Genomic DNA, 15,000 nt, shown 5'->3' with positions numbered 1-15,000 from the left:
AAGTGTGGGTTATGGACAAAAGAAGGAAGTGATCTTCGCATTTTTCAGGACAATTTAAGCAAACTGTCCAGATAAGTGCGAAGGTCACTTCTATCTTTCGTCTATTACCCGCCCTTCAACTACTAATATACATTTCTTTCATTCAATAGTCCTTTCACAAGACCAAATGCGCCTAACAAAGCCCGAGGATCACTTCTATCTTACCCCATCACTATCTTTGGATCCTTTTGATAATGATAAAGAAATCAACCACTATCCTAAAAGAGACTTGCAGTAGCTTAGCCGTTACACCAAGTTTTTCTGACACCATTGTCCCGCATTTCTGCGCACTGAAATTATCAAAATACAAGAGATACACCAACACCAAGCGCATTTTCTTTGTCCGCGATAAGTTTTAAATGCGCTAGACCACGAAACCGATCATGGAATTCGCCCAACAAAGAGGTGAGGCACATAGCTTATCGTCTTTACCACTGAAAAACGCAACAACTTCTCCACCATTGTTCAAAGACCCTAAACCAGGCGGCAGTTTGTTTGAAACTGCAAACCAACCCCCCCCCCCCCTTTTCCTCCCCCTGAACAAGCATGGGTAATTACATACCGGATAGATGTTTCCATTGACTAGATAGTTTTTGTCTTCCTTTAGCTTCAAATATTCTCCACGGAAGGGAACAATTCGTGGATCTTTGGAACAACCCGATTTCTCTGCTAAGCGGTCCGAGTATAGTCCACCACACGTGACAACATAGCGACAACTGATAGGAGACTGGCATGAAACAAAAAGGAATCGGTTAGGAAAAGGCGAACCTCATGCAAGCGACTGCTCCGGAAATCCGAAAGTAAATGAGATTAAGTAGCAATAAATTTAGCGGATTAAGACTATGCGTTTTCGAAAGCGACTTCAGGGTGAACGAGAAGATTGTCACTAGGAAAGTTTTCAGTGCTATACTTGAGATTTGTTCGCAAAAAAAGACACCATGAATGTGGAAAATCATCGGTGCCGCATGAATTTCGGAAAGGTCAAACATTACTTCATCCTATATCTTCATCAAATTAAAGAACTATTAGCACAGTTTACAGTATTATGATGAATCTGACATTTTGAGTGATCTCGAATGGAGTAGGATCACATGGTGGTTGCAACAAGAGCTTAATTACATGTTATGATTTCTCAGGTCAACTAGTGGTCATCACAGTTATCCACCCGTTTAAAAAATCCCTTAGTGGTGAATTTTGAGCTCGTTAGGGTTGGGCGCTTATTCAAGGTGGAAAATTATTCGCAGAAAGGTTACTCCTCATTTTTTCAACATTTTCGACAAGTGAGCACCTTTTAGAAAATAAAGTTTAACGGGAGACGACGGCAGAAGAACTTTTTGCCCTTACAATGTAATTATTATATTTCAGTTTTAGCAGAAAACTGTCAGATACTTAAGGAATCTAACAGAACTCTTGTTAATTCACATTGGGTTAGAGAACAAATTTTTTTTGGAAGGCTTTTAAATGGTTGCTTCCTCCATGTCTCCATTTAATTAAGGAAGGGCATGAATTGGTTGTACAAAAAAAGGATTATGTAATAAATGTGACAATTAAGGCCCGAGCAAATGGCTTGAACATTTGCTTCAACCTTCATTTGATTTTCAAATGCAGAACAGCGATGTTGAAACCGATGCCTCCCCCACCCCTCCCCCCTTTCAACATTGTTGGGTACTAGCGTGAGTTCTAATCGGTTTCTCCATGACCTATCCATGCTTTAAAAAATTAACATAAACATATTGTAGAGAAAGGCGCACTGGAACATCACAAATAGAATGAGGTAAAATTAAATGGAAAGCTTAAAACAACGTAAAAATGACTCAGGTGTGGTTGAAATCTTACTCTCTCTTACTGCTAGTTTGTATTATACATAAATAGTAAATTAATTATTTTGCTTACAACATTCTTCCCATGCACTGTAACTGGATGAGTGTGGCCTAGCAAAGAAAAAGAGAATATGATACCAACATTACAAAAACATCCCAAAACAATCCTACATGAAAAGGAGCAAAAAGAAATACAGTAAGAAGAATGTGTGCGAAAACATTCCCGAAAGGCAATACCAGTGATGCGCAGAGTATAGTTAACCAGGTTATCGAGTGGTCTCTTGCAAATAGAGTGCAACTCAACACTGACAAATGCAAGGAGCTCCGAATCTCGTTCCCATAGAGAAAAGAGCGATCTAAATTATTAATTTGTGCCCGGCACAATCTACAATAATGCATGTGAATTTCTTGGCGAAACACCCATAGTGGATCATATTGATTCCTTATGTGATAAGCTTTTTCATAGCATCGCATCCAATAAAGACCATAGGCTGAACAGCTTACTTCCACCATTTTATAAGAATCCAAGGTATAACTTATCCTTACTGGCCGTTAGGAAGTGCCACATGTCCGCTGCCCACCAATAGGGCAAAGAACTCGTTTATCCTCCCAAGGGCTCGCCAAGCGAATCATTTTTAGAATCACTTTTAGAAATGTAATTAAGGTTTTATCAAATTGGTTATTATTGGGTTATTCCAGAAAAAATCCACACCCCCCCCGACGGATGGGGTCGTTTTTTAACCCCCCCTCTCACCTGGATTTCCTGAAGCCCAAAAGACCCCCCCTCCTGCCTGGATTTCAAGGAAAAAAATTAGGCTTAAATTTAATTTATTTTTCATAGAAAATACATGTATGCACAATCACGTATAGAAGATGTTCTTTTTTAATTTCTAAAGCTTTGGCTAAATTATATAAAAATTATGTTGTGTGGAATTAAGAAAAGAAAGGAGCAAAAATGCTAAAACACGAACGAGTGTTTATACATTCTTAGCTCATAAAAATCAATTGCCCTTGTTCTTTCTTTGCGCTAACTATGGTCCAAAAGTAAATACAATTAGTAGAGAACATGACAAAAGAGTTCAATAGTCATTCCTTTTGCAGACATAACGTCAGTCTCCTCCACTCAAGATCGAGAACTTTTAAATCAAACATGATCAAAATCTTTTGAAAAACGAGTCTAAACTTGTTTATCGCTCAGATTCTTTTATATCTTAAAGACTGGATAATTTGAGTCACATATCCTTCAAGAGCCTGTAGTTGTAATCTGCAGTGGAAGGAAAGTTCAAACTTGTGTCGTGAAGAGCTTTCTCAGTCTGCCATAGTTTCAAATAGTCTTTAGGCTTTCGTTAGTAAATCGGAAAGACAAAATGTGTGCTATAAAGAACCTATCCAAGACAAAGCACTTGAAACAGCTCCCATTCACGAAAACGAAACTTTAACATATATTTTCAACTTTCAACGAATTATTTATTATTTATAATGTTAAGCAGAAGCTACTGCGGCTGCAGAGGTCTCGGAAGAAAACAAAGCAAACTTGAGAGCAATTACTTAGCGCAAAAAAAATTCCTTCTCTTTACGTTTCTCAAACCTTGTTTCAAAGACGCTAGAATTTGACGTTCCTCCTTTTACAACTAAGAGGGGAATCCGGCTGAAGTTTAAAAAAACTGAGAAGCAGGCAGACTAGGCTGATAATAGTAGACCTAGATGAAAAACTAAAACAAACCCTAAAGAATACAAAGTGCGAAGGTGTGAAAGTAAATCAATTGTTTACTTTCTTTACTGTATCATTACACGAAACAACGGTGGCACGCCGGGTCTGGGTACGAGTAAAAATGTGTCAGGCGTTTCAAACTCTTGCAATATTAGGTTAGGGAGCTTACAAAACGAGGACGACGATGGCTACGAGGACTTGATTTAAAAATACAAATCCGCGTTATTCATATCACTACAAAACTATTTCATGTCGTTCCGCGTTAAAAATGTGTAGTAACTGACCAGGAATTAATTAACTGGTATGAGTGGGTTGGAAGCGTAGAGAGAGAACTGAAAATTCATCGTCATGTGCTAATGTCCTCCACAGAACCTTGAATTTAGTCATTTCACGTCGTCATTTAGGAGATGACGGCAAAAAAATGTACCAAAACGTAAAACGCACGTGCAAAGCGTGCAGAGCCATTGTTTTTGCTCACTAAACCTATTGTTTTGTATCGTCGTCGTTGCCGTCGGCGTCGTCGTTTCGTAAGCTCCATATTGTTGCGACGGCTCTTTCTTTAGTATCTTGTTCCCGTTTCTGCTATAAAAGGACCTGCGAAGGAAGTTAGATTATTATTTATGTCAGGTGAGAAATATGTGAACAAAATATTTCTACTATTTTCAGGGTCTGAGAGCGCTAAACTGTCACCGAACTAAACGTTCGAATCATGTGAACTATCGGTTCAGATGACCCCTGCAGAAGACTTTTTCGAGTTCAACCCCCCCTTCCACCTGCATTTCCAGGGTCCTTGACCCCCCCTCCCGCGAGAATTTCCAGAATCCCATCCGTCAGGGGGGTGTGGATTTTTTCTGGAACAACCCATTTACTATAATGTAGATTCCATTTACATATAGTTAGCATCTGTATTACATTGTAATCAGTATTGTAAAAATTTTTATTGTAAACATTAGTATTTAAATATTATGTAATTCAACCTTCGAGCTACGATGCGATTTTAATAAACCTCACCTTTACTTTACCCTTACTTTGTTTATGATACAAAAAATATTAACCTGATTCTTTATCTTGCGAAGGATCACTCTCAGGACTACAAGTAAAGTCTGTTACCTTTTGAGAAAAAAATAAACAACAGGCATAATGGTATACAGGAACCTTGAATTGCAAAGACATTGCCACTTAGAGCAAGTTTCAATCTAGTGTCGTAAAACCAAAACCAAAGTAACTACTTTGACCAATCAAAAAAGACGGAGACAATCCAGTAAAAAAATAAAAATTCGAAGTAATTACACATAGTCGACACAAAGCACAGGAAATTGTGCATGCCCATGCCACAATTGGTTTTGTTTTCACTTCTGATTGGTTGAAAAAGTGGCGCAAGAACTTTGAACCAATCACTGAGTTACCGGTAAGTCATGCAAAACCAAAGCAATTCCCTAATTACTTTCGACACTCAATTGAAAACTGCACTATGTCCAGAAGTGCACCTAATTAGATTCATACCCAAATTTGACACCCAAAACGAATTGTCCCTTGAATACCTACAAGTTTAAGGTTATGGCCAAGTGTTTCAAAAACCAGCATATTCTTGAGCTCAGTTTTCAAAGAAACAGTAACGTTTTGCTTTCCACTATTGTCAGTTGATGTACAGTGAGAAGAGAAGATTTTACAAAACTTTCAAGTCTTGTTACCGGTACCTCATATCCAGTGTAAATATCACCTCCACCTTCCTTGAAATCAGCCCCATAACTTTTGGCCACTTCAGCCCAGTCCACAATCCCAGTATTTGGTGAAAGGATCGCTGACAAACCCTTAAAGAAAAATTACTTCTTAATGTAAAAGGGAATCAGACCAATAAAATGTCTTCATATTTCAAACTAATAATAATAATAACAATAATAATAATAATAATAATGATAATTCTAATCAGAGAACGTTTAGAAATACATTTGATAATAAAAATTAACGGTAAAACTACGACGTTTCGAAGTCTCCATGACCTCATTATCAAGTAAAATGTAAAATGTTAAAATTGATGTAAAATTGTAGCTCAGAGATTATATACAAATAAAATGTGATAAACTTCATTGGAATAATGAGCGTTCATTGTTATTGGTGTTTAACGTGTCAGTTCGTGCAGTATATGTTTAAATAAATACTTTTGCACGTATTGAGTCAGACTGCGTGTTTAGCTTTGGTTTTCGTTCGCGAATGAATAACATTTCGTGAATTAGGCAGTCCATTTTCCCGCGGCATTTCTTGAGAACAGAAAACATTTCCGCTAGGTTAGTGAACGCTACGCCGTGGGCTTCTTTCAGATGCTTGCCAATGACAGAGGCTTTATGTTCTTCTATGCGTTGATGAAGATGGCGTGTGGTATAACCGATATAATCCGCATCGCACGAATCACATTTGAAAATGTAAACAACGCATTGGTGGTTAATTAAAGCGGGCTTCTCTTCTTGTATCTTGAGCTTTTCCTCGATCTTACGACTCGTGAAAACTGGTTGTAGGTCAGTTCCGATTTTCCGGCCAAGATCTTTCAGCTGATGTCTTACTGTGTCGGCCGATTTTTGGTCTTTAAATGGCAAAGTTATTCTGACAGGTTTTGGTGTAGCCGCGTCAGCTTCAGTTGGGATTTCATGACGGCTTTGGATCGTAAACCTCGTGTGCCCGGCGATAGCTGAGTTGATGAGTTTCACTGGGTAATTAAGCTTGGTAAACATCCGCTTGAGATGTTGGCATTCCTTCGTAAAAGATTCTTTCGTTGATGACAGGCGGTAAGCTCGGTTCAGCATTGTATTCAGCAGAGATCTTTTGTAACGCTGATCGACATGGCTCTGGTAATGTAAGAGCAGTCCTGTATCAGTTGGTTTACGATATACGCTTGTTGTCAGGTGGCAACCGCTTTTCTCGATCATGATACCGAGGAATGGAAGCTTGTTGTTTTCAGCAATTTCCATTGTGAACTGTATAGCAGGATGGCATTCGTTCAATGTTGAAAGGAAGGCTGTTGCGGCTTGAATATTCGGCATCGTGGCTAATGTGTCGTCGACGTACCTTTTATAGAAACTTGGTAACTTGTTGTTGCGATCCAGTAGTTCTTCAATGGAGCACAGGAAAACGTTTGCCATAAGGGGTCCCAGGGGCGAGCCCATGGCCACACCGTCCACCTGCTCATAAAGTTGACCGTCGAACTGAAATAGCTGATCTTTGGTTGCTATTCTTAAAAGTTCGGTAAGGCCTGTCTTTGTGAGGTTGAGACCATGCGTTTCATTAAACCAGTTGTTTTTAAAGGCTTTCTCAGCGATGATCTCAATAGTCTCGTCGAGTGGCACGTTGGTAAATAAAGCACATACGTCATAGGACACAAGAATGTCATTCGGGTTGAGTGGTGTTTCGCTTATCTCTTCGGCGAAGGAGAAGATATCGCAGATAGTGTGCTGGTTTAATGAAAGGGGCTTAAGCTTCTCTTCAAGCCACTTGGCCAGGGCGAAGTTGTAGGTCCCAGTCGATGATAGTATCGGTCGCATTGATAGTTGCTGTTTGTGAGTCTTTGGAAGACCATAAAGGTGAGCAAGACGGGAACCTTTACGACAAACTGTGTCAGCAATCGGCTTTGGCAAGATTTTTCTGACGACGGACTCGAGCTGTTTTTCTTTTTGTAGTAAGGGATGGTAGTGTTTAGGAGGCCGGCCGCGTGTTTTTGGTCTTTCTGTGTTGATGGGGGTGAACTTCGTTGTGTCTTTGATGGAAGCATCATTTAGTAGGCGGATGTACTCTGTCTTGTCCATTACTACTACGCCAGATCCTTTGTCGGGTTTTGTAATGACAATGTCTTCCCTTCGTCTAAGCTGATTTATGGCTTGTTGCAGTGCTTTGGGTGGTCTTGGGCCTCTCCTTTCAATATAATTCAGGGCAATCGAGCGAAGAGTCGCGGCGGCTAATTCTTTTTTGTCCTCTGGTAATGTGGGTTCAAGTCGCCAGTAAGTTTTTTCAAAGCTGGCTTTTACATCACGAGCTGGCACAGGTTGAGCGATGGAGAATTTCAAACCACGGCAGAGAACTAACTTTTCAAAGAATGACAGTCGGTACGATGAGATGTTTGTAATGTGTTCGTCAACGTCAAATTCCTTGTTGATTAACCTCGCAATCTTGCTCGTGTGGCTGGTCATTACGTCTTCGTAGAGTTTCTTTCGAAGATCTGTCATAACACGTAAGATAAGCATGTACTGTAGCGGTGAACATTGTTGGCGGATTTCGTCATAGATGGTGTTCATTTCCATCTTCAACGTAGCATTCTGTTTCATTTTTGATCTTAGCTCTTCGGCGATGACATTTGTTGAGAACGCTTTCGATGATTGTTGCCAGTTCTTCGACTTCGTCTGGTCGACTTTGGCGAAGGTTGGTGTAAGATCTAAATTCTGGCAAAGGCGAAGAAATTCGATGGCTCCATCACATTTGATTTGCTTACTGCTTGACTGTTCAAGACGCCTGAACAAGTGCAGTTGATTCTCCCGTCTTAGAATTCTAATCAGAGAACGTTTAGAAATACATTTGATAATAAAAATTAACGGCTCTTACATTACCAGAGCCATGTCGATCAGCGTTACAAAAGATCTCTGCTGAATACAATGCTGAACCGAGCTTACCGCCTGTCATCAACGAAAGAATCTTTTACGAAGGAATGCCAACATCTCAAGCGGATGTTTACCAAGCTTAATTACCCAGTGAAACTCATCAACTCAGCTATCGCCGGGTACACGAGGTTTACGATCCAAAGCCGTCATGAAATCCCAACTGAAGCTGACGCGGCTACACCAAAACCTGTCAGAATAACTTTGCCATTTAAAGACCAAAAATCGGCCGACACAGTAAGACATCAGCTGAAAGATCTTGGCCGGAAAATCGGAACTGACCTACAACCAGTTTTCACGAGTCGTAAGATCGAGGAAAAGCTCAAGATACAAGAAGAGAAGCCCGCTTTAATTAACCACCAATGCGTTGTTTACATTTTCAAATGTGATTCGTGCGATGCGGATTATATCGGTTATACCACACGCCATCTTCATCAACGCATAGAAGAACATAAAGCCTCTGTCATTGGCAAGCATCTGAAAGAAGCCCACGGCGTAGCGTTCACTAACCTAGCGGAAATGTTTTCTGTTCTCAAGAAATGCCGCGGGAAAATGGACTGCCTAATTCACGAAATGTTATTCATTCGCGAACGAAAACCAAAGCTAAACACGCAGTCTGACTCAATACGTGCAAAAGTATTTATTTAAACATATACTGCACGAACTGACACGTTAAACACCAATAACAATGAACGCTCATTATTCCAATGAAGTTTATCACATTTTATTTGTATATAATCTCTGAGCTACAATTTTACATCAATTTTAACATTTTACATTTTACTTGATAATGAGGTCATGGAGACTTCGAAACGTCGTAGTTTTACCGTTAATTTTTATTATCAAATAATGATAATAATATTATTATTATTATTATTATTATTATCATTAGTAATAATATCATTTTTTATCATTATTTATTTATTTTTTTAAAATAGTTTTAGATACTTTTTGCTTCCAATTCTTACTTTTTAATATTTCTTGTAAAATTTTAGAAATGAAACTGTTATTACTAGTTATTAATAAGACAGTTTTTTTTTAATTGTACATAATTCAATTTTCAAGAACTTCCTTTTATTTTTATTTGATGTAATCTATTTTTAGTTTTACTTGGCAAATAAAGATTATTTTCTTTATTTTAAAAAAAAATCATTAGTATTATTATTACTATTATTATTATTATTATTATTACTATTATTATTATTATTATTATTATTATTATTATTTGTTTAAAATCACAGTACATGTAATCTTGTTGTTGCACTGGTATGTCCTGGGCAAGCAGCAACAAGCTGCGTTAGCTTTCCAAGACCCTTTGTAGAATTCTTGCGGAACCAAGCAGAACAGTTTTCTGCATCGTTACTGGTTTCAGCCCTACATGGATATCATCCAAATACCCCTCAAGTCTGTCTGTAATGATACCTAGTGCCCCTATTACAACTGGGACTATGACGATTTTCTTCAAGTGCAACAAAGCCTCAATCTCAATAGCAAGGTCACGGTACTTATCAATCTTTTCCTCTTCCTTCAAAACAATTCTACTGTCTCCTGGGCAAGCTACTTCTATAATGTGACATTCTTTCTTTGCTTTGTCTATGGCAACTATGTCCGGCTGCTTTCGATAGCCCCTCTTAGTTGGTACACTTCTGTAGTAACACTCCATTACAATCTTATTGGTACAGTATCCCCATTCTCTGCAAGCAATAGTTTGCTGACGACCCGGTTCAGGCTGCTTGAAATCCATCCCCGTGCCGGGCGAGGCACCCAGATCAGTTGACTGGGTCCCATTCACGCCATTATCTAGGTTCCTTGATTTATCTGACATCATATAGATGAGATTACCACCAACATGGTGGGTTTATCTGCGGGGTATGCTCCCCTAGATCCGCCGTATTCTGCGATATTAAGGGGGGCACCTCAGGTAGGATGTGGCTCTTCATCACACACGGACAGTTTTAGTCAAGGAGAGGCTAGTGGCCACTCGGTGTTGGCCATAATTGCCCCGACTCTTCAGATGAAACTAGAGTTCTAGGGTTCGCTTCACATGACGCTGGATATGGGGAGACCAGTCTAGGACACCACAAAGGCCACTAGGCCACTAGGAAAGGTACTACTCCTCCAGGGATCCTTGCCCCAATATCCTGATATTATTATTATTATTATTATTATTATTATTATTATTATTATTATTATTATTATTATTATTATTATTATTATTATTATTATTATTACTATTATTATTATTCTCCATTTAGCTCTGAGCTCTGGCTGTTCTTATGCTGACATTCATCCCAAGGGAGCGAGGCATAACAAATAACCAAGAGTCCCCTGGGGACACAAATACAGCATTTGCATAAGGGAAAAATAGCGACTTTGAAAACTGGCTGCTTAATAGAGGGTGGCTGTATTAATCCTTTGACGCCTAAAGCGGTTGTCTGAATGGCCACTTTAGTTGTGCAATGTCATTGTTCTCTGGCAGCAGTAAGTTTTAGTCATTGGTCCTCCTATAGGCTCTATTAACAGAAGCCAGAGAAGCTCACCAGCAAGAGCAGTTTGCAGCAAGCTCCTCCAGCTGGTTACCATAATTTTTGATGCTATAACAGTGCAGATTGGATTTCCTACAGCACTTGTACATTTTTCAAGGGCATCCTCAGTTTACATTTAATAGGAATCGAACAATTTTTAGAAATTGTTATATACCTAGACTTTCACTCTGTGTCTCAGATCAAATTCAAATGTATCACAACCGGGATACAATTTCGCACCAGATGCTTTGCTGCAGTTGTGGAAGGGAAAGTCTAAAATTAATATAAAAAATTGTACTAAAAAAGCACTCATTGTCTGGTCCCTCAGGAAACTAGTTAGTTTTGTTTTTCCTTGAGTCCTGATGTTTCAATCGACTTTGTCTCTGGAAACATTAGGACTCTTGGGAAGACAAAACTAACTGTTTCCCTCCGGAACATACATTTTACCATAAAAAATAAGTCTACTAGGTAATGAAAGTCAGCCTCACCTCGCAATATGGCTCAACTTCCTTGATTTCCTTAGAGTTCAAGATTTTGAGGTCTTTGACTCCATTTTCCAGACCTCGTTGATACAACTTTTCCAGCTGAGAGAGTTCTCTCTCCCCAACAGCCACTATGATCTACATGAATAATAATTTACAAATCATCCAGTAACCTTGAATCAATTGCATACATGTACTGCAAGTCTTCTTCAGCTAATAAAGTTGACTGTATATGTGTCCCTGTTTGAAGCACTATGCTCTACTGTGATTGCTGCATTTAGAAGATCCTTATTAATTTTTTATTTTCACGATCACCTCAAAATGATCCTCTGAAGATACTTAAGAATGTTTGCAAGATATTGGTAGATTGAATTGTGGATGGAGGTACAGCCAGGGTTCATGTGCTATAACAGTCATATGAAGTTTGCAGATAAGTGTAACAGTGAATCATATCTTAACATGCTACAATCTTGGACAGAATAAAATGGAACAGAAATGCCCCCTCTCCCCCAAATCAAGGATGAAGGTGCGTGAAGGCCAAAACGCGCCATTTTCCCATCACTGATTTTGGGGGGAGGGGTGGTCTCAATGTTCCATTTAATTTGTCCAAGATTGTCTGTGGAGGCTATGACGTCACAAATTCAAGATTTGGTCAATTAAAAGGTCATATGTCAACACATTAATCATCCGAAACCACTGGCCTCTGACGCAGTCACGCTCGTCGCTAGTGTTGCTATGTTGTGATACTACATGGAAGATATTTTAAGAAAAGCGGAGCGTATAAAAAAGCCAAACCTAAATGAAAATTTGCCAGTACGATGAAGAATAAGGGTATAACTCTACGTAGAATTGACGAAAAAAATGCCATCGAGAAAAAGAATACCCGAGGAAACAAAAGTAAGAGTTAGAGTTCTCAAGCCCACTACTGATCTTACTCTGAAAGCATTTCTGGGGAGTTAATTGATAAAACTATAGGGTCTATGTAGGGTCCCATCGCCAAGATTAAACGAAGCAATGGCAAAAGACTCAAGCATTAAAGTAGCGCTTTTAAAGCTTTGTAGAGCACTTGAATGGTTTTACATGACATTAAAACGTTTGAGGCACGATTCACGATACTTTTTATACGATTAACGTCTGTTTTGAGACGCTTTTCAACGGTTAAGCACGGTTAACAAGCAATGGAAAAAAGTGTCAATCTGTTCTGTCACCTTTCTGGCCAGACGACAAAATCGTGAAAAATCGACAAAATTCGTTGCTGATAGCCCGCAAATCGTGCCCATCAACACTGTTGTGAACGTAAATCATGCTCTTAGACTATTTTTCAGCGTGGAAAAATCAGAAGATAGATCAGGTAAATATCGCCAACAAATTTAATGGAACGCAAATGCAGTTCTTAAAAATTCAACAAGTTTGCATATTCGGTATGGTTGGCGCACGGATGCAAAGTCTAAAGCGTAGAATGTGGGTAGGTTGGATAGTTGGATGGGGTAGGTAATCTGTGGTGGAAAGTTTGAATCCTCCTTACATCCGATTTCTTTCTTTTTGTTTTTTCTTTTTTTCCCCAATAGTCTTATTCTCTTTTTTGTTTGCAATTTATGTCCTCATTTTATAGGCCTCCTGCTTTAAACATAAATATAGCTTATGAAAATAATTACAGTCAACTCTCAGGTATTCGGATGATGTAACTTTTGAGCGAACGAGAGCAGATTTCGTGTCGTGATTACCCCATATACTACTGGTAACGCCAAGCAGGGGCTCATGGACAATCTTGGACAGAATAAAATGGAACAGAAATGCCCCCTCTCCCACAAATCAAGGATGAAGATGCGTGAAGGCCAAAACGCGCCATTTTCCCATCACTGATTTTGGGGAGAGGGGTGGTCTCAATGTTCCATTTAATTTGTCCAAGATTGTAGCTTCAAAAAAAAAATCAACATTACTTCCTAATAGAAACAGTAATGTGCAAAACACTATGACAGATCAGAAACCCAGAAAATTAATTAACTGTAACAGTTGTGATACATGCATAATACCCTGGAAAATGAAATTATAATATTATTTGAAAAAATTACCAAAAAGCCTATGATCAGTGTTAATTTGTTACAGGTAGATCTAAAACACTGTTTTCTTTACCTTTCCACATTTCTTGTACGGTATGTTTTTGGCATCACAATATTTGTAAGTCAGATCTAGTCCCTCAACGCAAAGCTTGGCCTTTAGAGAGCCTGGGGCATAATAGATTCCACAATGGATAACACCACTATTCTTCCCACTCTGGTGAACGGCTAAACAACGACAACAAACAACGTTAAATGTAAAGTAGTTTGTTGGGAACAAGAAAACTCAGTCAATATTAATCAATTAATTATCAAGAGTAAAAATAAAATAAGATTTTATCAGCCTTGTCGTTGGGATAGGCAATACCAAATCAGAGTGTTTTCTCAGCAAGTTTAGTAACTGGGAGCTCCACTTTTAGGCTTGGCTAAATCTATATAAAATTATTGATAATTTATTCTTGTTTGTTAGATAGCAATAGAAAGGTACATAAATCAGGTAATGTCCTTGGTCTCCTGCCTTGTTAAGCATAATGTTCCTGTGCTACACACTCATTCTCATTTTTAAAGTCTTGGAGCTCAGGCATACTGGTAGCTTTTGATGTGGTTAGCTTTTGTCCAAAGGGGTTATGATGTTTCAGTAATCTACAATCATGGCCAAAATTTCTTGGGACACCTTAAAAAATCTCTTCAAGTAAAGGGGTACCATATATATAGTTTACGTCATAGAAAGTGCAGCGTACGGGGTTTATTTCACGGGTTGTTTGTGTCAAAAACCCGAACGAGCGAGGTACGAGCACTTTCTATGTCGAGAGCTGTTTATTACACATAAGATGAGAATTTTCATTGAAATAGTTTTCTGAACTCAAATTAGAAACAAAAACTCACTAAAAACAGAACCAAATGCAAATTTAATTGCAATTGAAAATATTGCAGTACATGTACATCAAGGAAATAAAGTGCTTAACGGAAAAATGCACTTACAAAAGATTTTTTTTTAATCTAAGTATGACATCAATAAATAGGATAAAGTCTCATTTAGTCACTGTCTGATTCAATAACAAAGTATGATTGCACAAGATGCACGAGATTCACGAGTGGCTTGGAAAGGCTTTTACGCTATTGTTGATTGGTTATACTTCAACACGTGAAAGAGCTGTACGCCATTCTGATTGGCTGTATAGGCTTAACACAGGTCAAAATAAAGCGTATAGATTTCTACAAATGGGCTTTATGGAATAAAATGCTCATGTTATGTGTAATACATAAATATAGGGTACATCCTTACTTATTAAGGTCATTCTTCAAAAAATTCCCTTCATATTGGCCTCTCTAGCCCCTCCCCCCACCACCCCAGGCAAAGTTGAAATCAACTCCAGTCTTTCTAAAAGTGTCTGGTATTTAAAATCAACATTGCAAGGGGGTTAGGGGGGACCACACTCGCTTCAATGACATCATCGTCCCAACAATTCTGTCCAGGATTGTAGGTTATCAATGTCTTGTGATCTGACTTGTGACCTTTGACGTTTCCTTAACTCACACAACTCCTTTTCCTTTTCTAATACTGCAAGCTTCAGGGTTGGATACCGAAGGCTTAGCTCTCTAGCTGTTCCAAGGCCAACAATCCCTCCTCCAACGATAACCAAGTCATATGTTGCTTGAGTAACAAGGCGTCTGTGGAAGGATATAAACAATGTCACGGATGGAAGGCCAAGTGAACTTTGGAGTGCAC

General features: G+C 38.8%; 2 protein-coding genes across 2 annotated transcripts in view; both read right to left on the bottom strand.

Moving 5' to 3' along the window:
* Nucleotides 1-15,000, bottom strand: part of LOC138027929 (L-2-hydroxyglutarate dehydrogenase, mitochondrial-like) — a 35,114-nt gene that overhangs the window by 19,000 nt on the left and 1,114 nt on the right. Inside the window, exons 2-8 of the mRNA XM_068875547.1 lie at nucleotides 14,809-14,942; nucleotides 13,348-13,499; nucleotides 11,221-11,352; nucleotides 5,268-5,381; nucleotides 4,626-4,680; nucleotides 1,933-1,970; nucleotides 602-766 (exon numbers count right to left, since the gene is read on the bottom strand). Of these exons, the coding sequence (XP_068731648.1) occupies nucleotides 602-766; nucleotides 1,933-1,970; nucleotides 4,626-4,680; nucleotides 5,268-5,381; nucleotides 11,221-11,352; nucleotides 13,348-13,499; nucleotides 14,809-14,942 (790 nt within the window). The remainder of the gene's footprint in view (nucleotides 1-601; nucleotides 767-1,932; nucleotides 1,971-4,625; nucleotides 4,681-5,267; nucleotides 5,382-11,220; nucleotides 11,353-13,347; nucleotides 13,500-14,808; nucleotides 14,943-15,000) is intronic.
* LOC138027928 (uncharacterized) lies at nucleotides 5,595-8,131 on the bottom strand. Its single transcript, XM_068875546.1, has one exon. The coding sequence runs from the start codon at nucleotides 7,878-7,880 to the stop codon at nucleotides 5,718-5,720; it is 2,163 nt and encodes a 720-aa protein (XP_068731647.1). The 5' UTR covers nucleotides 7,881-8,131; the 3' UTR covers nucleotides 5,595-5,717.

Source organism: Montipora capricornis, chromosome 12, assembly GCF_036669925.1.
Source record: "Montipora capricornis isolate CH-2021 chromosome 12, ASM3666992v2, whole genome shotgun sequence".
NCBI lineage: Eukaryota > Metazoa > Cnidaria > Anthozoa > Scleractinia > Acroporidae > Montipora > Montipora capricornis.
This window is presented reverse-complemented; position numbering and strand designations above follow the sequence as displayed.

Coding starts and splice junctions, on each gene's coding strand:
- LOC138027928 (XM_068875546.1), bottom strand. CDS start 7,880: ATGAAACAGAATGCTACGTTGAAGATGGAAATGAACACCATCTATGAC.